At 47.8% G+C, this 24,562-nt stretch overlaps 1 protein-coding gene and 1 non-coding gene across 4 annotated transcripts; both read right to left on the reverse strand.

Moving 5' to 3' along the window:
- Positions 1-12,958: 12,958 nt before the first annotated feature.
- On the reverse strand, positions 12,959-21,233 carry MAGED2 (MAGE family member D2). 3 transcript variants are annotated; one of them, XM_030850112.2, is made up of 13 exons: positions 21,118-21,233; positions 19,539-19,612; positions 18,677-19,168; positions 17,795-18,103; positions 17,611-17,674; positions 17,272-17,351; positions 16,608-16,702; positions 15,826-15,905; positions 15,690-15,732; positions 15,283-15,345; positions 14,076-14,190; positions 13,297-13,703; positions 12,959-13,111 (listed from the first exon to the last, which is right to left on the reverse strand). In XM_030850112.2, the coding sequence occupies exons 2-12, from the start codon at positions 19,581-19,583 to the stop codon at positions 13,305-13,307; spliced, it is 1,785 nt and encodes a 594-aa protein (XP_030705972.1). In that variant the 5' UTR covers positions 19,584-19,612; positions 21,118-21,233; the 3' UTR covers positions 12,959-13,111; positions 13,297-13,304. The 3 variants fall into 3 exon arrangements, with proteins under 3 accessions (XP_030705972.1, XP_030705971.1, XP_060148765.1); XM_030850111.2 differs by lacking the exon at positions 21,118-21,233 and adding an exon at positions 20,487-20,571; XM_060292782.1 differs by lacking the exon at positions 21,118-21,233 and adding an exon at positions 19,771-19,846.
- Positions 14,352-14,480, reverse strand: LOC115849157 (small nucleolar RNA SNORA11). Its single transcript, XR_004037920.1, has one exon. It is a non-coding gene; the product is annotated as a small nucleolar RNA SNORA11 (small nucleolar RNA).
- Positions 21,234-24,562: the final 3,329 nt, after the last annotated feature.

A 24,562-nucleotide genomic window follows, 5' to 3' on the forward strand; every position in this document is an offset into this window, starting at 1 on the left:
TTTGCCTGGGCTCCAGGAACTGAGAGTGTTGTTTTAACCTCCCTCTATAGAGTGAGCCTGGGGCCCGGCTCCATTGCTGCCAGGGGCTGGGAGTTTGCAGGGCCTCCCTCTCCTCCTTAAACCTCCTTTCTGCTGTTGCTGGGCAGAGCAGGGAGGGGAGGAGGGAGCAGAGGCTGAGTGAGCTATTTGTTCAGAGGGGATTGGTTAGACCAGGTGCAGATGCCTTGGGCTATCGGGGATATGATTGGCTGCTGACCCCCTTCCCCCACTCCATCTCTCCTTCTGCAGAGCCTGGGGCCTGGGACAGTTGGGGGAAGGGGAGGGGGAAGCTGGAAGGGCCCCCAGGACCAGTGGCAGCTCAGCCTAAGGAAGTATAGGCTTGCTGAGGGTCTGAGCTGCCCAGGAGCCTGAAGCAAGCTCTGTCCTGGGATAACCAGCTTATTCTCCTCTCAGCCCTTCAGGCATTCTCCGGTCACAAAGCTGGACACACTATCTCCTCCCATCTTGGAGGGCGGGAGGGGGGTGGTGGAGAGCAGGAAGGAGATGGGAGGACATCTTGCTCTTCCCCTCCACCCCAGCCTTTGAATTAATTCACAAGCACAAGCGTAGGCTTTGTCTGCACTTTTTCCTGGCACTCTACAGCAGTTCCCCAAGCCCTGGGTCAACCATCCTGCAACTGCCCAAGCCACAGGCAGAGTCCAGCTGCCCTTCTGTGTTCTTCCCATACCTGGGTAGGTGAGACTTCTGGGAAAATCACATTCCTACCTCTCCATGGTCCCAGGCTCACCAGTGACCCCACACCTCACATCCTATTATGTAAACCAGAGGCATGACCCAGGTCACCAACCTCTCACACTCCCTTCAACTGTCATGCCACCCCATTCTCAGGAAATGCCTCCCCTCCCTCTTCATGAAAAAATTAAGGGCACCAGGCCATGTCCCTTGGACTGCCCACCCCACCCTTGCGCAGGGTCCACACACCTATATGCCTCCTCCCTCTACTGAAAGACAAAACAATCCTTCCCTGACCCCATGCATGCCCAGCCTCCAGTACCTCCTCCACCAGCCAGACTCCTACTCTCCAACCCAGCCCATGCACCCGACTGGGTCTTCTTTAGAGTTTAAAAATGTTGGTGTCTTTTCCATCCACTAAGACAACCTCCATTCATCCCAATCCCACCCAAACTTCAAATCAGCTCCTTTCTTCCCGGTAGCATGCCAAGGTAATGAACTCGGCAGCTGCAATGGTCTTCTCACCTCCGGTTTACTCCTCTGCCCACTGCAGCCTGGCTCCCACCCCCACCGCTGATCCATCTCTCACCAAAGGTAGCAACGACCAGTTGGTTGGAAAACTCAGTGGGTGTATTTCAGTTCTCACCAGACTGCACCTCCCTGATATATTTCACAATTGACAATCACTTCTGCTCCTCAGAAGAATCTTTTCCCCTGGGATCCAGAGAGGATGAACACTCCTTATTCTCCTACCAGCTCTCAGGTCCATCGGATTCAGTCTCTTTCTTCAGCTCCATTTCCCCACTGTCCCTTAAACAGTGTTGCCTAATATTTGTCTGTCATGGCGTGCAAAGAGAATGATTACGTTTGTGTAGCACAATGGAGGGAAGTGGTGGGGATTTACAGCCCTGAATAGGCTGATGGCAGCTCCGTGGGGCCAGATACCCCAAGGGCTGTGGAGATCAATAGCTCCTAGACTGGGAAGCTCTACCTTAGCAACTGCCATCCTGGGTCTGCTCTTCTGGCTCTATACATTTGGCCTGGGTCACCTCTCTAGCTCTCTTGGATTCAACCCCTGAATCTCCACTGCTGACCCCACAACTCTTTCCCCAGTCCGATGCTCTTCACTCTTCCCCCTCCACAGCTTCATACACACTCACCATTGGACCTGTTCCCTTGGATGGCTGAAGCCTCCAATGTATGCTGCCCAAACAACAAATTCATTACCTTCCTCCCATCTCAGCCTTGCGTGTCTCTGTCATTTAGAGGCACCATCATCCACATGGTCACTCCAGATACAAACCTGAGTGTCACCCCTGAATCCTCCTGTGTCCCTCACTCCTCACATCCAACCAGCCACAAATTCATGCTGGTTTGATCTGCTGGATATGTCTCAGGCCCAACCCGCCTCGCCATCCCAAACTAATGAAGTCCAAATTTAGGGCTCCTTTCCCTCTGGTTTCCCTGCTTCTCCTGGGGCCCCTCCCGTCCATGCATCGTTGCAGCAGCTGCAAGGTCTGGTCTTTCTAAACACAAACCTCATAGCATCATTCCCTCTCAGGGCTCCCTGGGCATGTTCAACATAAATTTTATGTTCCTTATCAAGCCCCTGCAGCACTCATGGCCTTCAGTCTCACCTCTTAGCATTTCTTGGGCCTCAAATCAAAACTCCAGGAACTCCAATCCACTTGTAGTTCCCTACACACCCCTGGATATTTCCAGCCTCTATTCTTTGTATCATGCAGCCCTCAGTTTACTAGACTGCCTTTGCCTTCTGAGAGCCCCCCTTCCCAACTTGGCACACTTCTTTGAATTCTTTAAGACCCAGGTCAGGCTCCCTGACCTCCTCACCCCTCATGATGGCTTCCATCATACTTATGTTGTCATTGATAAAGCACTTCTCATCTTGTGTCATTCTCGTGTCTCTCTGTTTCACCTGGAGACAGTGAATAAGATCTGTGTGTGATTCACTTCAGGGTTCCTGACATCAGCCAGCAGTGGGCATAACGGATTAGGTGCCCATGGAGTAAATGTGTTGGGCTTTGAAAGGCGGGCATACTCAAGTAAAATGGGAGGTGAATTGAGGGGTTCTTGGTTGGGGGATGCAGGAATCATAGCACACAGTGGATGGGAGTATCAGTCGTACTATTTAATGCCTAGTTCCGTCTGTTCTATCTGTATCTTTACTCCAGGCAATGATGGGAGAGGTAAAGAATGAACAAGCAGACAAATGTCTCAGTTCACACGTGCACGCGCGCGTGTGCACTCACACACACACACACACACACACACACACACCAGAACACCAGGTTAAGGCCCTGCTGCCACCTACTGGCATGATACCCTCAGCTCCTATTCTGAGAGGGTGAATTGCTTCTATTCCCCTTACACAACAGGCCTCTGTTATACCTCTGTGCCTCTGCATATGCGATTCCCCTCTCTCTGCATGCCCTCCCCTTCATCCTATCGGCCCAGGTGGAGGTAAAGTCTATTCAGTTTTCCTATGCTAACTTAAAGGCCAACTCGTTCAGGAAGGCTCTCGTGAAACCCTCCTCAGTGGTATCCATACGTAACCCATTACATATTTATACACAGCCCTTAGAACCTTTTATGACTGCTCTGGCTCTATGTATCGAGTTACCTCAGGATGGGACATTTCCAAAGGGAGATTAGGGACTGTGTCCAACTCATTCCTGACTTCCCAGAGTCACTGAGGGCAGGACTGGGCTAGAGATGTTTCCAGCTTGATGGAGGTGAGTCCACATATGAATGAATGAATGAATAAGTAAGTGCATGAGGAGAGGTGTAACCAAAGCACTATACTAGCCCAGAGCAGAGAGAGGAATTGTAAGTGGGGTGGGGTCATCATGGAGGTGGCACTGAAGCAAGGTTTTCAGGGATGAGGAGGACACTCACCAGTGGAAAAAGGAGGGAGAAGACATTCCCAGGGCAGCAGACAGTATGAGCACATACTCAGGCACAGATGACTGGCAGGTTCAGGTGCTTTGGGACATTGGTGTGTGGTGTGGCGTGGTGTGGGGCAGCTGGAGGATGGTTTGTGTGCTGGAGGCAGTGAGAGGTGTGGTGGGAGAAGCAGGCTGGGACCAGACCTCTCAGGCTGCCATGCAATTGTTGTTGTGAAGCCAAGGGTCCCGGATCAGCCTCTACCCCTCTGGTAGAGCGTGGGACCTCTGCACATTCTTCGTGAGTGTGTGAGCTCAGAATTTAAGGGTTCCCTGTTTAGGCAAATGGCTCAAGTGAGGCAAAAAGAATTTTTAAAACTTAGAGACATCCAGAAAGCCCAAGAGAACATGAGAGTATCAGAGCTGCAGAAAGTGTGAGAGACTAATCGCTGGCCAATGGTTGCCTTTCCGAAAGGTCTGGTTAAGAGTGGGCTATGACTTGCTTCAGTTAGGAATGTATTCACCTGGATCTTGATTCAGTTTATACAGTTCCGGGTGTCCAACCCTTTGGGGGACACATGTGCCTCACCAGGTGTGAAGTCATGTGTCGCTACACACCGTCCTATCCGTGTTCACTAGTCCTCACTGATCCCTAGGGAGAAACAAACGTGCACCTTGTGGAGGCCAGCGCCTTGTTTCCCAGGTCTGTCTGACTCCAGAGCCCACGCTCTTTCCATTCTCCTGGCCCTCTCACCTGCACGTCTCCAACGATGTCCTCCATGACTACATCATACTGGACCACGAAGTCGGCCCTGATACCTGAACTGGAGAAGGCAGACTGATCTTGCAGTGTCGCGCAGAAGGTAATTCGGACACTGGTCTCTCCCCTCTCAATCCTGGTGGATGGGGGCGAGTCAGCCTCACCTGCATGGGTGGGGAGGGGTTAGGTGGGATGGAGAGCTCACCAGGCAGAAAGTCAGGTAAAGGGACATCAAAAGAGGCAATATCTGGGGAGGGTGAGAAGTAAGCCCTGCACCACCTGCTGTTCCTTTTGCCTGCAACGCCCCTCCACCTGCCCAAATGCTACATTCCTCTCCCAATCCTACAACCAGCTCCCCCTACTCTGCCTCTTCCACGGGCCCAGCCTGACAGACCCAGCCCCCACTCAGCTCCCAGGCTCTGGCAGCCTGGCCCTCACTCACAACTTCATCCTGGCTCATTTGCCATCCATCCAGGGAGCCCAGTCTCTGGAGGAGTGTCACGTCCCCAGGAGCCTGGATCTCCTCCCGGAGAGACCGTGTCGTGTGTGTTGTGGAGAGAGACAGATACACAGTCAGGGCCTCGGTCTCCTCCCATGCCCCTTACTGCTGTGGGAAACTGCAGCCCAGCAACGTTCTCTTCTAGATAGAATTTCATGTGTTTTCTTCCCCCTCTGGCTCCTTGACTCTCAGAATCACGTGTGTGAATAAGACTTTTAGCGCCTCATGAAATCACAGATGAACTTCTGGTCCCGGATGTTTGCTGAGCTGGCCACAAGATCAACTCCTCTGGAATTTCAGCCCAAGACAAATGTCCATTTAGACATGCCTCTGTGCCTCCTTTTTTCCAGAAAATGGAAACTAGGGAATTCTGCTCCCCACCCCCCTTTCCTGCTACAGCTGTCAGGAAGCTTAGGGGCAAACTGAGCCCCCATACTCTCTGAGGCGTCTGCTTACATACATTCCCTTGGCTTCCTTCCTTTCAGAGGTCTTTGTTCTGTTTTATCCCCACAGGATTGGCTCTCCCCTCCGTTTTAACCTTTAAGGAGAAGGGGGGAGGGAGCTGCCATTTATAGCTTAGGGTTTAAGCGTGCAAGCTCCAAGGACTCAGATGCTGCCTGTGGGCCCCTGGACAAGTTATTCACACTCTCTAAGCCTCAGGCTCCTCATCTGTAGCACGGGAAGGATAATAGCTCCTCTTTCATAGACAGTGTTTGTGCGAATTCAGTGAGATCATTTATGTAAAGCATTTGGAACCATACTTGGATCTTAGTAAGTGCTCGATAATGCTAATGATTACAATTATCATCAGGTCTTCATTACTCTGTACCAGTGATTTGCAGAGAGGAATTTTCTCAAATTCTCACAGTGGTCCTGGGCCATCGATTGCACGTCCCTATCGTACAGACGGGAAAAGTGAAGCAGAGCCAGTGAGTGATTTGCCTGCTGCCCCACCTTTGGAGAAGGTCAAACCTGGGATTTGAACCCAGGTCTGTGTCTGTCTCTCTCTTGTCTGTATTCCATACTGTCTCTCTGGGTCAGCAGGATCCAAGTAGGTAGGACATCCGAAGCTAAACAGTTTAGCGAGAGTGGCCACATGACATGGGTGATTTCTCTGTGCCTGTCCACTTGTCCCTCAGCGGAGGCGTCTAGGCCGGACCAGTGGTTCTCCAATCTGACTGGACATCAAGTTCACTTGCAAATGGGTTAAAAAGATAGGTTCCTGGGCCCCTCCCCAACCTACTGAAGCAGACTCCAGGAGGGTGGGGTCCAGGAATCTGTATTCTGACAGCTCACATAGCGATTCTGCTGGCCGTAGCCAGTGTGGCCTTCAAACACCTTGAGATGGAAAAACAAACACCTTGAGATGAAGTTTGAAGCAAGCCTGGCAGCCAGGACATCTCTCTGGCATACAGGGCCTGAGATGATGTCCTCTGGGGCAGCCTGCACTTCACACTGTCCTCCCATTGCCCTTCCATTCTCAGTGGTGATTCCAGAGGAAAGCAAGTGTGGGCTCTGAATCCCTTAGTAGAATAAATAGGAGAAGGTTACTGATCAACTCATTCAGTCATTCACTCATTCATATTTACTGATTCATTCATGCATTTGCTCACATTACATTCACCCACTCTTTCCTTACTCACACATTCACTCATTCCCCTTTTCTTTCCCATTTACTCTCTTCATCAGTCAGAATGCCATCAAAAAGCAGATGGCTCGCTGAATCGGTAAACTGAAGATAAATTAGCGAAGATATAAGTCTCCTGGGGCACAAAGTACTCTGGGTGCTCCCCATCTACTATCTAATGTGACACTCATGAAGACCAGGCTGGGTGAGCTAATGCTGTTCGCATGTTACAGGCAGCAGACATGAAGCCAGAGAGGGCCAGAGACATGCCCCAGGCCACACGGGGACCCTGTGAGGGAGCTGGGGCAGTTTAACCCTCTTCGCCTGTCTCTCAGTCAGGACTCCTTCCACCAGAACACACTGACTGCTGACTCATATTCCGTAATTAGAATGCGTGTACACAATGCCTATATTTGTACATGAAAATGTGTGCCTGTAACTGTACATTTGTGCAGATGTTCCTCACACAACATCTGTGATTAATAACATGCCTATATGCAGAAGAAGGGTGAATCACTTGCTCATCTGGGCTCCCACAAACCCAAGTGGTTCCTTTTGGTGCTGTCACTGTTTCCCTCACTGTTCTTGAGAACAGGCCACCCCAGTACCCAGCACGGGCCATGAACACTGTAGTCACTAGCAGAGGTTTGTGGAATGAGCAAGTAAATGTTTGAGTGAGTTGAGTGAGCGTCTGTGACAGATTGGGATGCTGTGTGGGGCCTGTGACAAGCCCTAAGCAGAGAATCTAAGCACAAGTCTCTAGAGTTTTGGAGCATAAGCCATGCTCTTTGTCAAATAATTACCCTCCTTTTGAGAAACAGCTCCTGGCACCTGATGATTGAGTTAACAAAGTTAAATCACTGGCCCTGGTAGAGTTTGAACACCTAACCATGGGACCCCAAGTGACCATTTAAACTGAGCTGCCCATCCTAGGCTTGGTGCCATCTGATCCGCCAAGCCATAAATTTGGTCAGGCAATAACAACACTCCATCACCAAAGAGCAGCGGTATAAACAAAGTCAGTCTGGAGCAGGTCCTGAAAGCAAAAGCGAGTTATAGGAGGCACAAACTCCCTTAGTCCCTACTCATGCCACACTGCTTGCTCTCCCTCAGCTCACTTCTAGGCCCTTGTGGTGAGTTTCCAATAACCAGCTCACTGAAGAAGAAAAAACCCAGGAGCATGGTTTGCAGATGATGCTGTATGATAAGTAGGAACTAACTGGAAGTTAACAGCCCCACTTAGATGTGACCCTGATGGGAAGTAAGGAAGGGAAATTCTCCTAGGAGGCAAAACTCGGAGCTGTGCATCTGGTTGATCTCTTAATTCAGAAAGTGACCTGGCCAGGGCACTGATAAATGCCAATTAACAGTCTTGTCAGATTGTCAGACACTGGGAAGGAACAAGATTGGAGAACTGAGCCATAACAACAAGGCAGCAAAATACTTAGAGAGCGCTTATTACATGTAAGGCACAGTCTAATTGCTTTGCCTACGTATATATGAGGAGTAAGTGAACAGATCTCTCGGAATGGGCTGAGTGTGAGAATATTTGTGTCTCATGTGAATGCTTACAAATGGGAGCATGATGACCCAGCCTGTGGAAATCTGTCAACCTCTTTCTCTAGACATTCCAGTGCTTGTTAGATGAGCCAGTGAACAAAACTGCCATTGTAAAAGGGATGGATGTTATGCAGAGATTTGACATGGATTTACCATCACATGGGTTGACTTGGCTACCAACACTGTTGAGTGCCCAATTTCTCAACAGCAGAAACCCCAATATGTCACCATTTCCTGGGGAGACCAACAAATCCTTGGATGACAGAGGGATTACATTGGACCTCTTCCATCAGGGAGTGGGCATCAATTTATCCTTATGGAAATAATCAAATATTCTGGAATGGATTTGCCTTCCCTGGTGCTTTTACCAGTACCACCATCCTTGGATTTTCTAATTACTTTATACACTTTGTACATCATTGAGATATCCCATACAATATTTTTTTTCTGGTCAAGGAACACATTTCACAGTGAAAGAGGTAAGACAAATGGTCTAACGGCGATGGGCAATCACCCATAAGCAACCGCCTTTGCAGAAGGGTGGGATGGCCTATGGAAGATTTAGTTCTGGTGACAGTTAGGAAACAACACTTTGTGAGCTCGGGGGGCCATCCTGCAGAATTCAGTGTATTCTGTGAATCAACGACCAATATATGATGATCTTTCTCCCATAAACAGAATACACAGGTCTAGAAACCAAAGGGTGGAAATGGGAATGGCACCTCTCATCACTTTACTTAGTGAAACAATTGCAAAACTTTGATTCACAGGAAGTTGAGACTTCCACCTGGCCATTTGGAGTTCCTCATGACATTGAACCAACAGGCAAAAAAAAGGGTGTTTACTATGTGGCTGGGATGAGTGGTCCCAACTATCAAGGGGAAATAGGGACTCTCTCTGCTACACAATGGGGTAAGGAAGAGCATGTCTGGAACTCAGGAGATTCATTGCATGACCCTAGCACTGCTATGTCTGGTGGCAAAAGGTCAACGCATATTACAGCCAGCCAATACAGGTAGGACCTCCAAGAGCTCAGATTCCACACAGTCATTGTGGAGGCAACCTCTAAGGTCTCAGGAGCATAACGCACAACTTGCAGTTCAGGATTGCTGGACCCACTGGAGCAGGGCTTAATCTACCTTCTATATATGAGTATATGAGTCCCAGGAAATCCCCTTAGTACCTTCATCCACATCATACACAGTGATGATCCAAAGATTATCCAAATGATACAATACCCATACACTCACAGGTCATGGTGGTTCAATGTACAATCTAGTTCATAGCTTGTAGCATATCTAGAATGGGTTGCAAGGTAGGTAGAAAAGAAAAGCACATCACCCAAAAATTCCTAGACTGGAGGCTGGAGATAGTAGGTAATAAGATTTGGGGTGATCTCCTTTTGAAGGGATGAATGGCAATTGTACATGGATTAATAGTATTATGTTGGACCAAAGCATTTTTGAAAGTGTAAGTTTGGAGAAAAATATTGTTATCCATTTTGTTTTCACAAATGGTTGGTCTCTAGTAGATATTTCTTGTTTTCTTTTCCTCCCTCCCTCCCTTCCTTTCTTGTCTTCCTCTCATTCTCCCTCCCTCTCTCTCTCTCTTCTTCCCCACACCCCACTCAGCATTCATTCTACCTTGTTTTATTCAGTCCAGGTGAAATGTTGCTGTAGGGTTTCTATTCTCAATGCAGGGGTAAAGGGAAGATAGGATGGTGGGTAATCACCCCACAAGGGAGTGAAAATTGGTCCTTGTGGGGGACAAAAATCACAAAAAACTTTCACAAAAATTACAATAGTTTGTGGCCCTCTAAAGCTCAGCCCTACCTGAGGAATCTTACTCTTTAATATTTAATTTCTGTTACTGGGTTTTCTTGGGTTTCACATGAGCAACAATGAGGAAAATACACAAAATATATGCAAGATCAACACTACAAAACCATGGCAAATAGATGGCTATGACTGGAAGACTTTCAATCTATTGCTCATTCTTGCAGAAGTGACCAGCTTGTGCCTTTTGGCTGCCATTGACTGCCTTTATGTTTGATCCTCAGTGGCTCTGTGTGTTGTTTGGGCTTTGAGAATTAAAGAAAAATGGCTTTTATTTAATTCTACAAAAGTTATTCAATCTATCATTAATTATGTCAAGTACTGAAAAGAAAAATGTTGATGATACCTGAATGAATATCCAAGAGCTAGTTAAAAGTTTTCTCATATCAAGCAACACTTAAAAGTTAATTTCACTAAAAATAATTTTTAAGAAATTAATTTAAAACTTCATTTGTTTTACTTCTGCTGAAAAAATGTTTTGAATAGTATTTTAAAATTTTGATTACACTGCTAATATCATCAGTTACATAAATTGCTAATTTACATATGTACTCTGATACCTTACAGTGTAAATAGGTTACATTTAAAGTTGCTCAGCAAATAGTTAAATGTTCATAGCTTTTACAAATTGTTAAACTTTTAAACATTTTATTTAGTCACTATAAACCCTATATTGAATAAAATATCTTCTTATGTATAAAGTGCAAATGTACATAATTTTTAAATAGATATACAGTATATCTGTGATATTCAAATTTCATGGGGGGTAGCAATTAGGACAAAAATGTCTAAATAGGCTTCTTGGGGGGTGATAATAAAAAATAGATAAACTGCTCTAGGAGCTTTTCCCACTCCTAGCCAAATGGAGGATATATGATACATTCTAGAATTATTTGGAATTAATGATATACTGTGGGAGTTCTTCCATTGTAGTAGTGGCCTCCAAGCTGACAAAAAACATGAACCAGGGTCTATCCCCATTTCCCCTGGCACTCCCTCTTCCTAGCTCTGGCCACTCCCCAGTTGCCTGGAACTGGACTTGATCTCTTCCTCCCTGCCTCACATGCCTTCAGTCCTTACACTTGGGTAGTGAGAAAAAGTCCATCACTTGCCCTGTCAAAGTCTAAGCCTTGTAGGAAAGGAGAAGAGGTAGGGAGCCCTGCAAACCTAGTGGTCTGCAGAGGGAAGGTAAGTGGGAAGGTCAGAGTTCTTCATGACTATGATTCACCCTTATCTCTATCAAGCACTTTGAACTCAATTTTTATTAGAATCATAGTCCCCAAGTTCCTTGCCACCCCTCACCATCACCCCCCCCACCCATTCCATTTTCAGATGGACATCACCTGGAAGTCTGAGAGGGCCCTGGACGTGGTACCCACCCACTAGAGAGTCCTTCCTAGGTCTAAGCTGCCTCTGGCCTTGTCTACCTCTCCCAGGTACTATCCACCCAGAAGGGACCATGGCCTATGGAATTAATGGAAGAATCTTTGTTTCCAGTGAAGAACAACCTCGGCAGCAAAAGCAGGTCTCAATTCATGACCACAGGCAAGGAACTACCTTGCTCCAGGTGCAGCTTTTTCTTTTTTAGATCCTGTTCCCTAAGCAGCAAACCTTGTTCCTTTACTGCTTACAGAGTCTACAGGAGGGGAAAGGCAGCTGTTACTAGAGCCTCATTGTTTGCAAGACTCTGTCCCAGATAAGGAATCTGGTAATGTGGCAATTAGATGATGAGAGCTTCCTGGAAAGAAAGGTCCAGGGAAATACTCCCCAAAACAGGGCAAAGGTGGATCTCTGATTGCCTGCAGGCCGCATGCCTTAGTGGGCACTAGAGCTGGGAGGACTACACGAAGGGACTTTGGCACTTGCCTCCATCCTCGGTGATTTCACTGTCCAAATGGATAACCCAACCAATACCCCATCTTCCCAGGCCATTGACCCCTCATGTATAGGAACCATCACCTTCTCTCCCGTTTAACCACCTACTCCTTGGACCTTCTCATCACCCAGAGTTATCTCTGCTCTCTTCTTAAATATAATCATCCCATTGTATGACCATCTGACTAGTGCCCCAGTTTATCCTTCCAGTTCTCTCAACATTCCTTCCCAGACACCTAGAACATGGCACGTAGCAGGCACTTAGTATATTCACTTAATGTTCTGCCTTATTCATAGACTTCAGAGACTCCTGTCCACAAACCCCTACACTGTCTCCCAGTCTGTCACACAATCTCCTCATCTTCCTCACCAAGCCTGCCTGGGTCCCACGGTCCATCTCTTCCACCATTCTGTGAACCTACTATATGTCAGACACTGTGGATACAGTAACGAAGATTCAGACTCACACACTCACTGCCCTTGGTCTTGTCCTTATTCCACAACCAAACAACAGAATGAAAACCTTGGAATAAACTAACACTCATCTTGATTCCTACAAGATTACTGAGCACCTTGCCACGGGGAAGAGGTCTCCCAAAAACCACGGGCTCCATGCTCTACTGGGGCCTCTCCACTGCCTAACATCCTTCCACAGTCCCCTCTCCAAGTCCCTTCTGTACAGTCCCTTCCCACAGGTCCTCCCCACCCACCTCCTCAGGGACTGGGCTACACGAGTCAGCCTTCAACATCTCCCTGTCTTTTGGCTCCTGCCTGCTCAAGTCTCTCTCTCTTTTCCCAAGAAAATCCCTACTTGTTCCCGTATCTCCCTTTAGCTACCTCCCTCTCCCTCCTTCTTGTCTCACCCAAATTTCTCAAAAGGAGAGTCTATACTTGATGTTCAATCTCTATTTTTCTTCTCCAGACTTGCCCACCTCAGGGCTCTTCTTCAAAGTGTGTCCTCTATGCCTATAATCCCCATGACTCTTCACACCACTGCAATCCTGCCTGCTCTATAGGCTAGAGATGGGGCCCAACCTATCCTAGAGAAACATGCTAATTTTGCTCTAATTTTACTCTATTTGACAGTGTCACCTAAAGCTAAGCACAGATTGAGGTGGAAACTTTCCCAATTCATTTTAAAATGTGATACCAAAATGTGACAGCCCACCAAAAAAAGCAATAAACTCAGAAATGGCAAATAGATTTAATGTAGAGTGTCAATTTCAATTGATTGATAGTGGCTGCCTAGAGTGCTGTGTTGAGTAGGTTTCTGAGGATGCACCCTGGCTCGAAGAGAAAGACTGCTGGGATTAGGAATATCTGAAAACACAAGTAAAAGAAAATCAAAAAGTCAATTGATATCCACCAAAAAAGAAGGAATAAAATGCCAAAAGTAGTGTTTTCTCACACTCTCCATGTGGTCCTCCAACCTTGGCCTTCCTATAACCACCCAGCTCCTCATCCCATTCCCCCGAGGCCCGGCTTCCCCAAGTCTAAATAGATACCTGAAATCTCACTTGTAGGAGAAACCACAGGCACCAGAGCTGCCACTGGTGCTGGCACCAGCTCCACCAAGGCCCGCGAAGAGCCCAAACGTGAGAGTGGCTGTCAGACTGGTGCTAGCACCAAAGCTGCCACTGGCACTGGCACCAGCGCTGGCACCACCACTCTCCTGGGCTTTGGCTTTAGCTTCAGCTCCCGTCTGGATCCGGGCTTTGGCCCAGGGTCCAATATCAGCTTCGTCCCAGTTGCAGGGCCCAGCAGCATTCTCAGAGCCGAGCCCAATGCCCATCCGAGCTCTAATCTCAGCCCTTGCCTTGGCTTCAGCTGCAGCCTCAGCCGCAGCCTTCATATCTGCTTCCACTGCCTCTCGGTACTGAGCTGCCCATTCCTTGGGATCCTTCTTTTGTACCTGAAACAGGAATAACAACCATCTGAAGGATCATAATCTGAACACTGAGCGCCTACAGGATGCAAATTATAGTAATACAATAAATACTACTAGTAATTATACACCTAATATTCCATCCCTGCTCTGACACTTACTATCTCTGCGACCTTGGACATAACACCTGACAACCTCTCTGAGCCTGAGTTTTCTCATCTGCAGTAAGGCAATGACATGTTAGTTTTAAGGATTAAACTATTCAGATAGAGTGTTTGCACATTAATACAGGCTTCAGAATGTTCATGCATGAGCTGCAGGCTGCTCTGCACACAGCCTACCCTAAACAGTGGCACCCCATGCTCTTGATGTGCCAGGCTTGGACAGCTCTCCAATTACCTTGCAGGCAAACTTGAGGACTTTCATCTTGCTGGTCTCATAGTAAGAGCGCAGGCCCCAGAAGAACTCATACTCAGGCGGATTGCTATTAGGGACTCTGGCATAGTCCAGGTACCTTGAAAAGAGAGGTTCAAAGCCTTTATGTCTGTAAGACCACTCGTGGCCCACTCATGCATTTAGGTGGAAAACTCCCCCACTAAATACTGCAGCTTTTCTTCCTATATTCAGCCCTATCCCACTGGTCCTGCCCAGCAGCCACGTGGAGGTGCAGGGGGCACGTGTAGGGCATTTGTTCATAGGAAGGCCACGAGTTTTGTGCCCCTTGTCACAATAACCCAGGTTCCTGTTGGGTGTGTTGTAAACAGAGGAGCCATTTCTTCAGGCCCCCTGCTCTGAGCACACCTCACCATGGGGCTTGTCCATGGCCTGGCTGAACCCTGGGACAGTCCACCCTAGAAAATGACTGTACAGGAAGAAACAGTCAACCAAGAGCAGTGGACTCCATGCATACTCTCGACCATCTGTATGTGAGCCCACAGGTGTGTGCTGGTACACTTGTATGAGTGCACACATGTTCTCCAAGGACCAAGAATAGGGTGGGCCCTGGCCAGAAAAGTCAGGAGGTCTGGGCTTCAAGTCCAAATGAATCCTTTACCAGCCGGAGCCATGCTCAGGCTTCCACTCTCCGAGCCCTAGGCTCCTCAACTGATACAGGGGATGAGATGACAGCAGCTATTCTGCAGGGTAGTTATGAAAATGAAATGAGATGTACTAGTCAAGACCCCAGCACAGTACGTGGCTGCTTAAAGCTACCATTCTATGGCATTTCTTTATGGAGATTAATTTCTATGAAGCCCTAGCTAGCATAGTAAAAAAGAACCAAGGTATTGGGGCCAGGATCTAAATACAACTCTTCCGTTTGCTACCTGTATAATAACCCTGAGCAAATTACTTCACCTCTCTGAGCTTCAGTTTCCTCATGCGTACAATACTGGTGATGACAATCCCTCCTTTGAAGAATTGTTCCAAAGGCATATGTGAGAGTACAAGTAGGTCAGGAAATGTGTGCTTCTGTTCTCTGCTACTACCTCAGGAATAAACTACCACCTGCATACGCACACATATGCACATGCACGTGCACCACAGCTTTATTACTCAGTTCTAAGACAGGCAAAATGCATGGAACACAGGAACACTAGACACTTACTTCTGCTTCACAAACTCATCAGTAATGAGCTTCTTCACATCCCCAAAAAGCGAATGATGTATCCTGACAGCAGAAAATGATAAAATACATACATACATACATAATTACATACATAGATAAATATAATTGGGGCTGTTGCACTTCCCAGATGTGGGCAGAGACATTTCCAACATGGAAAAGAGGCTTCCAACCTAAGATGGAAGCTCCACAGAAGCCCAAGAGTCAGTGAGACAGACAGCAGAGTTCAGGACCATTTCCCCATCCACCCAGGTCAGAACCCTGGACCCTCTACCCAGTCCAGCAACCCTGCCCACTCCACCAGATCACCAGGCTGATGCAATCCTGGGACCATCTTCTCTTGCCAAAGGACAACACAGACAGCAAGCACTGACAGAGCCCAATCATACCCAGGGCGCAGCCCCAACTTGCGCAGCACCTCCCAGATGACAGCTGCAAGGGGAGGCAAAAGGAAACAGGGATAGAAAATGAACATGTGGAATTCCGACCATGACCCCCCATTCAGCTGCCAGCCCAGCCACTCACCCTCGCTGGACCTATTTCCGTTCATGAAGATGATGCTAAGAAGTACCATGAGGAGACCCAGCTTTGGTGAGTCCTTGGTCCTAGGGGAATAATGGGACAGAGAGAAGGTTTACATCCAGGAGCTATCTGCAAAAAAACACACCAGCCAGCTCACTAGGCTAGCTTCTCCCAGATCCTTCACATATGAGAGAATTCTGCCCAGTCTATGCTTCAAGCTCTATGTGACCCTGGGCAAGGCACTTAGACTCTCCTATTCATAAAATGGGAAAATCACATTCTCCTCTCCCCAGGTTGCTGAGAGGATAGAATTGTACTTGTACTTGTCAACCCAGTACAACCCGGACACCCAGCCAATGTGAGTCCTTTCTTGCTCTCCCAGACCCCTCAGCTCCAAGAGGATTCTACGCACAGCCCCACTGATGCTCCTGGCCTTCAAACATCATGAGCCACTCATACCAGGAAGCCCTCCTGTGAGAACCATTCTACCAAGGCCAACAGGAAGAGATAAGCAATGACAGGTCTGCTTTCCTGGGAAGCTTCGGGAGAAACAAAAAGCCTGACAGTAGGAGTGCCCTGCCCCAGGCTTCTACACCCTACAGTAAATCATAATCAGGTATCACTATTGTGTGCAGGGCTCCAACTACGTGCAGGAGCTGGAATAGGGTTTTTTAGGCTCTGTCTTTCCTGACTTCCTAAGGGGATGTGGGGAGAGGACAGGGATGGAGTAGTACCATGGGCAAAAGCAGAAGCCTCCCTCCCACCCCAGCCCTTTCCCAGCTTACGTTCCCAGTATGCCTGCATCAGTGGGCTCTAAGGTGCTGAGAAGAATGTACAAGTGGTCATTCTTATCAATTTCCTTTAATTGGATCCCAAATACCTGCAGATGTGGAAAACAGCTTGTGAGATCACAGAATTCAGCTTTCTGGGCATCCCACAGCTCCCCCTGTGACTAGGGGTGTGTGTGTGTGTGTGTGAGTGTGTGTGTGTGTGAGTGTGTGTGTGTGTGTGTGTGTATGTGTGTGTGTGAGAGAGAAACATCAGTGAGATAATGCCCTTAAATCACTTAGCTGAGTGGCCAGCACACGGCAAACAGGCAACAAATGCATTATTTTTAATCAACATCATCTTTGTGATTAGTGGGAATCTAGGCAGCCAGAGAGTGGGGAATGAAAGGGAGAAAGAACATCTGAAATACATTATAGGACATGTCCAGCAGTGGACAGAAGTCAGGACTAAGCTGGGTGGCTTGGGTCCTAGCTGTGATTTTACCACTGACTTACTGTGTGACCTCAAGCTAGTCTATGCCCCTTGCTAGGCCACTGTCTGCCCATCTGCACAGTGATGGGGCTGGATTAGTCTCTGTGGTACCCCCCAGTAAAGACATGTACACCTTTGTTTGATTCAAGGCTACCCCATTGCACCCATCCCCCAGGTCTGCCCCTTCACCTTCTCCAAGGAATAGCCTGCTCGTTCAATGATTTCAGGGTACACATCAGTGTATTCTTTGATGATGTCCTTCAGCATGTCTGCAAGGGGAGAGTGTTGCGAGCACCTGGGCAGAAGTGAGGCCGGGTGGCCCCCATACCCAAACTAAAGACCCTTCACCAACCCTGCTGTGGGTGGCATAAACACGTTCTAAGCTAATGAACAGAGATACTACTACTGCTAAATTAGAACTTTAGGAGGACATAAGTGGGAGCAGGAGAGCAAGAAATGCCCTCAGCACATGGGGGAGAGGGCAATGGAGAACAGAGCTGGGGGAAGGGAGGGTTAGTAGAACTCTACCTGAGCGTTTGATGGGAATCTTCGTCTGGTCTTTAACCAACAGGTACTTCACCAAATCATTGGCCTGGGAGAGGAGGAAAAGATGGAATGATCAAAACATGCTTGCAGAAGACTTGAGAGGATGGCAGAGAAGAGGGCAGGCAAAGCAGTGAATAACGCTGAGTGGAGAGGACAGGTTTCTTACCCTCCCTTGCAAAAGGGCTACATCCCGAGGTGGTGGTGTTTCAGGCTCTTGGGATGACTGGAGCTTGGCAGCTCTGCGGCGAGCCTTCCCCCTACGGGCCTTAGGTGACCTCAGAGAAAGCAAAGCTCTCCGGGCCCAAGCAGCCAACCGAGTCCTTGATGCCCTGCGGGCCCAAAAGGCTATGGGGCCCCTTGAAGCCCTGCGGGCCATTGAGGCCATTAGGGCCTTTGAGATCCTTCGGCCGCCCGTGGTTCCAGAAGCCTGACTCTGATCACTGCTGCCATCCTCTTCCCCATTCAGATGCTTCACCTGCATCAATGGAGAGCAAGCACAACATTGCCAGATGATGCAGATGGTCCTTTTTCCTCATCTTCTCTCTTCCTGAAGTCCCCTCTAATCCCACTTTTGTAGTAACTGCCTGAGTCTTGGATTTGTCTTTCACTGTTTTCCAAGCAGGAGTTTCATCTTCCCACCAGGCCAGGAGCAACACAAGGATGGGGCCTGAGGCTTCTCCTCCTCCTGTGTGCACCACTGGCTCTGCTTATACCATCCTGGACATGTCACTCCACCTCTCTGGGACTCAGCTTCCTTCTCTACAAAACTAGATTACTTTCAGGATTTAATGAGATAACCTGTGTGAATGTGCCTAGCTCAAGGCCTGACATATGGTAGCTACTATGTAAATATAAACTGCATTTCATTCAGATTGCAGCTGTTCGTATTCCTGTCTCATGTGCCCACCAGTCTGTGAGCTTTCTGAAAACAGGAATTATATCACATTTCTCTTAGTGTCCCGCCACAGCCTTGATGAGCTGAGGGAACTTTCTAAAGGTTTATAGAACCATGAACCAACTGAGAGAAACAGAAAGGCAAGGGTCTTACCTTTCGGGCTTTCTTGGCCTTGACCTTGGGCCGAGTATCCTGATTTTCCTGAGCCTGTGCAGCTGCACCCTCAGGCTCAGGTTCATCTGCCAGAGCCTGAGAGGCAGCAGCCTCAGTCTCCAGGGTCTTTGTATTGACCTTCGTATCAGCCCCACAGCTGACCTTTTTGGTCTCAGTAGCAGGCATTGTCACAGCCTGAGGGTCAGTATTCTGCATCTTGGTGTCAGCTGCTGGATTCTTCGTTTCAGCTGCCAGAACCTGGGTATCAGTCAGCTTAGTGGTAGCTGAGGCCTGAGTGGCAGATACCTCCTGAGCCTCTGTGGCCTTTGAGACCTCTGTGGTCTTTGAAACTCCTGCAGCATTTGAGACCTTCATGGCCTTTGAGACCTCTGGTGCCTTTGAGGCCTTCGGTGCCTCTGAGACCTCCAAGTTCTGGGTCACTGTCAATAGGGTCTGCATCTTCAAGCCACGGTCCTCTTCTGAAGCTTCAGCCTGCAAGAGGAAGCAGGGAAGCTCACAGACCTTCTCCCCACCCCCAACTAGGCAAATGGCCCCAAAATTCCAGGGCCTCACTTCTCTGACCTACACTAACTCCTACTTGCAGTGTGCTCTGACCACCTCAGCCCAACAAGGCCTCCCTTTCCTCTGAGCAGAAGAGGGGCGGGCCTACCCTCCCTCCCACCTTCCTTCCTCCCTCCTTCCTTCCCTCCTCCCTCCCTCTACTTGGGGGAGGGAGGCGGCAACGAAGCAGGTAGGTAGATGGAGAAGGGCTGGGATGGGAGGGGAGGTGCCAAGAGATTTGGGGCAGCAACAGGGGCTGGAGAGCAAATGCAGCTAGGGAGAGGGCAGAAGAAGGGCTTACCTGGAAGTGGGTTGGACCCGTACCACTCTCGCTTGTGTCAGACATGTCTCAAGTTGGCCTGGCAGGAGCTGAGCCTGAAGGAGAGAAGGCCTGGGTTAAGAGGCGAGCTCACTTAACGTCCTCTCTCCCGCTCGGCCTGGAGGCTGATACCCACCTTCCCTAGGGTCCCAATCCCAAACCCTCTCCCCACCCCCCCAAGGCCCTCGTTCTCAAATTCAGTAATCCAGAGCACCTAGATCTCAATTCTCTGCAGCCGTACCCTCCCCTACTCCAGGAAGATGTGCCAGCGCGGCAGCTCTGAGGACCCCGCCCCTTTTCCCAGTGCACACCCCCCCAGCCGCAAGTCGACAGTGCGCATGCGCATCCGTTGCAGGGCCCATCTCAGCCCCGCCCGCTTTCCCAGCAGAAGCTTTCTTTGATGTCCACCGTGCACATGCGCATTTGGCAGCTGGCTTGTCTCCAAGCTGGCCTTTCACTACACGCCCCTTTCCAGAGATCCATAGTGCGCATGCGTAAATAGAGGCTCAGTCCAGTACTTTTTTCCAACACGCCCCTCTCCAAGTTCGTAGTACCATTCGGTCCCGCCCCCTCCCCAACAAGCCTCTCTCTCAAATTGTCGCAGCGTCTGGGGGTCCAGGCCCCTCCCCTGCTGACATCCAGCCCAAGTCCACTGCACCGTCCGGTCCCGCCCTTTTTCATAATACGCCCCCCTCCAAACAGGGGCCAAGCGCATCTTGGTTCCGCCCCTTCCCTAATACACCCCCCTCCTCAAATCAGTATTGAGCTAGTGATTCCATCTTGGGCCCAGCCAAACAGGGTCCTGTCCCCTCCCTTCCCGGGCCGGATGGATCCGGTATGATCCGGTCCTTAGAGCAGGATTTCTCCAGATCCCAGAGGGTGGGCCGACCCCTCCCGGGCTCGGATCCAGAGCTGGGCCCCCCTGCTCACCTCGTCCTTCTACTACTCCTGAGTGCGTCCACTCCCTCTGAGCCCCTCATAAACTCAGACTGCCCTCCCCCCTCCAGGCCGGAAGTGGTCCCGCCCCTTTCCGCCTCCCTAGGGGGCCTCCGTCCCAGCCAGTCTGCCCTTCCCCCCCGCCCGCTCCTCATTCCTTATCCCCCACTCCGTACCACTCCGTATTCCCTCTGCCTTGTTCCCTGCTCCCTATTTCTCCATCGCCGTTCCTATTTACCCCACAGAATTCCGGATTCCCATTCCTTACATCCTCCTTCATGCTACCATTGCACCCCCTCCCCCAGTATTCCTTAACCCTTCTCTACATCCCCTGTTTTCTTCTCTTAATTTCCACTTCCTCTCAGTATTCCCCTTCCCCCTCATATTCTCCATCCACCACTCAACACGCCCGGTTCCCAGTTTTTCTCCCCCTCTTCCTCAACTAGCCTCTGCTCTCCAGTCCATACAGCCTACTACTCTCTCGGTCGTCTTCGTTGCCTACATCCCACTCCGAGTAACCTCTCCCCTAGCTGCAGTGGTGCAGTAAAAATTGACCACCTGCCTGGCTCTAGGTTCGAGGGGACTGGAACCACTGTCTGGAAACCCCAATCTCAACGTCCCTCACCTTGTCCTCTAGCGAGTCCGGAATTCGTCTGCCCTCTCTCAGTCCCTCTCGAAGTCTCAGCCTTCTGGACTAGAGCTGCAGCCAGCCCAGCCCAGCCCAGCCCAGCCCCTTTCCGCAGCCCCCTGCCACCCCCCTTCTCCTTCCTCGGGGGTGGGGCAATGGGGCCCCGCTCAGGGCTGTCTGACGCCGAAGCCCGTGTTTATGCCACTGTACCAGGCTTGGTCTGAAGCCATTCCAAACCAAAACTACTGCCTCAAAGCGATTCATTCATTGAATATGTTTATATATATATATATATATTGCTTATTGCAAAAGTAACATGTTGTAGTTGTGAAATTTCAAATTATGCAGAAATATGTAACATACCAATGAAAGGCCACCCTTATCTCATGCCCCAGAAATAACCAGTACTAACGTTCTGATATACATTCTTCCAGATTTGTTTCTATTTATATACTAATTATTTGGGTTTTCTCCCCACAAATGGTACACTATACCTACTGTTCTGTGACCAGGGTTTGTTTTATTTTTTCCCAGTTATATATTCTAAACAGCTTTCCATAGTGCACATTTTTCTTAACTGCTCCATAATCTTTTCTCTGTAAATGTCCCATAATGTATTTAACCAGTCCAGGATACATAGACATTTAGATTGTTTTCATTTTTTATTTACTATTACAAGCAGTGCTGACTCCATTTTGATACAAAACTTGTCAACTTTAAAAAGATACACAGAATAACATTTCCACCAGCAATGTCTCTTGCATGTTTATGTGTTGCATATACTACAAATATTTTTCATGTTATTTAGGATAATATTTGCTATACAAAAAGGATTAATTATTATGTAGTGAAATGTATCAGGTTTTCCTTTACCATGACTAGATTCTGCTTCATGCTTAGAGATGCTTTCCACACTCCTGTTATAATAATCACTGCTTTTATTCCAAGCAGTTTTATGGTTTTATTATTTACATTTAAATGTTTGATCACTCCAACATTTATTTTGTATAAAGATTAATTATTTTCCAAAAATATAGCCTCATCCCTACACCATGTGCAAATTAATCCATCTTTTCCCCCACTGATTTGAAATGGCACCTTTACCACGTAATAAATTCACATAAGTATCAATAATTGGGTCTATTCAAGAGAACAAAATAAGATGTATACAAAATTGAAAGTAAACAACATTATCATTAATTACAGAGTATATGAATGCAGACCTGGACAACCTGAGAGCATCAATTAATGTTGTTAGAAACCATAATAAAAGTCAACACAGTGGTCAGTTATAGAATTAATATTCAATATGTTTCCTATATCAAAAGTAATTCAAATGGTTATGTCTTCTGCTTTATGAAGTCACCTTTTCCTCTATTAAGCAAATAAAATATGAATCCCTATGTTCTATGGACAATTCAACATACACATGCACACATACACACATACTTCACAGATATTCATGGTGGGCTTCTGTTCGCCTGACTTTTTCTCTAAATTGTTGCTCCCTCCAAGTTTGTGACATCAGCTCACCACTTTCTTACCTCCTAGGTTCTCTCCCCCCATCTACAGGGCTTTATTTCACACTAGACACAGCCCTTCTTTTCTTCCAGTTCTAGTACCCCAAATTCCCATCCCTTTCAAATCATGGCAAGCCTTGAATGCCAAGATAAAGACTTTGGTCTTGATCCTGATAACACTGAGAGATTATTGAAGGGTTCTAGGCTTGGATGCAACATAGATTTGTGTTCTAGAAAGAACACCACTCTAGCTGCCTAACCCATTAGGAGTATGAATTAGATGTCTTCCTGGAAAAAGGGAGAGTAGTCATCCAGGTAAACAATGATTGTGGTTAGGCCTAGCGTGGTAGCAGTGGAGGTCATGAGAAGTGATTGAATTCAGAAGATATTAAAGAAATAAAAAGCAAGGCTTTATGAATAGTTGGATGTAGGGAAAGGGGTGAGGACGAGGGAAGTGTCAAAGGCAACTTTTGGGAATCTAATTTGAGAGATCAAATGTGTAGATGGTAACCCCTTTCACTAACATATGGAATACTAACGGCTCTTCCCTGGGCCTGGGAAGAATAAAAACCTTAGAAGAGACGGGGCCCAGGGAAGAGCCCTGGAGGCCAACAGCAACCTCAGCATAGGTGAAGGAAAAGGAGCCCAGGAGAGAGACAGATAAGTAATGACCAAGGAGACAGAGCGAAAAGCAGGAGAAAGTAATGCCACAAAACCAAAGGAAGAGAATATTTCAAAAGGTGGGAGGAGTCAATAGTGTTGAATACTACCCAGAGGTCAAGAAAAGTCCTGAAAAATGTCTAGGGATTGTAGCAGTCAGGTAGTGGTCTGGTCTCTGGTGACCACGGAGGGGATAGTTTCACACTTGTGGCATAGGTCGATAACTGTTTACTCCAGTATACATTCTCCTCTCCTTCCCTATTAATAGAAAATCTGATTTTTACCTGGACACATAGCCTCCTGGAATAAAGGCCATGAGGACAAGGGTCACACCCTAAGGATAGTGGAGGAGTAAACTGAGAAGAATCGGGATCTCTAACAATTTCATAGGACCACCATACAAACTTTGGACTGCCTAACTCTGGATTTCTTTTAGGTGAGATAAATACATGTATGTCTGATTGAAGCCACTGTTTGGGAGTCTATGCCATGCAGAAGTTTTATGACTGCAGTGAGTTGAGATGTGAATTGCAGGTGAGGTATTCCTGACAATGAGCATAAACTACTCTTTCAAGAAATGTCTGACTCTGATTTTGAGACTCTCCCAAAATCTAGCCCTGACTAGTTTTCCAGGCTTTTTCTTGCTATTTTTCTGAGTACTGTGTATATTCCAAACAAACACTTCACTATTACCAGATGTGCCCTGCCTTCTCTTAGGAGCCATTGCTCATACGATTTCTTCCCTATGGAACGCCCTCTGTTATATCTACCCTCTGTTACAACCTCCATCATTTTAAATTCCACAACATTTTAAGTCCTGGTTGTGGCCTTTGGGATCCTGGGATAACTTTAAAAGAATATAGAGTCAGATCCTTAGGAGATATTGGACTCAAGGGACTCAGGCAAAATCTCAGTCCATGTCCATCAGAGAGATATTCCCAGAGACTTTCAAAGCCAAACTTCCCCAGTGCCTCTCAATGCCAAACACCTTCATAGCATAATACCATAATCATTCATCTTATGATCTGGGGATCAGAGGACAGGATGAAACCTTAACAGGAGAGAAAAAAATAAATTCACTTACAATCTTCATCATTTGACTAGAGAGATTTCCTCCCACCTTCTCTCTTTGTAAACTCTTGGAATCTTTTGAACTTCAGCATCTGCCCATAAACTCTGATGAACCTAGGTCACTGTGTCCCAGACCGGTTTCCAGCATTCATAAATCAGCAGGAAAATACCTGAAATCATATAGATTCTAC

Source organism: Globicephala melas, chromosome X (assembly GCF_963455315.2).
Source record: "Globicephala melas chromosome X, mGloMel1.2, whole genome shotgun sequence".
NCBI classification, from domain to species: domain Eukaryota; kingdom Metazoa; phylum Chordata; class Mammalia; order Artiodactyla; family Delphinidae; genus Globicephala; species Globicephala melas.

Excerpts from the sequence above, each read along its gene's own strand:
- MAGED2 (XM_030850112.2), bottom strand. The coding sequence starts at position 19,583 with ATGTCTGACACAAGCGAGAGTGGTACGGGTCCAACCCACTTCCAG. Across the intron at positions 17,675-17,794 it reads TAGCCCTTTTGCAAGGGAGG|GCCAATGATTTGGTGAAGTA; the intron begins GTAAGAAACCTG and ends CTCCTCTCCCAG. Across the intron at positions 15,733-15,825 it reads CGGAAATAGGTCCAGCGAGG|CTGTCATCTGGGAGGTGCTG; the intron begins GTGAGTGGCTGG and ends CTCCCCTTGCAG.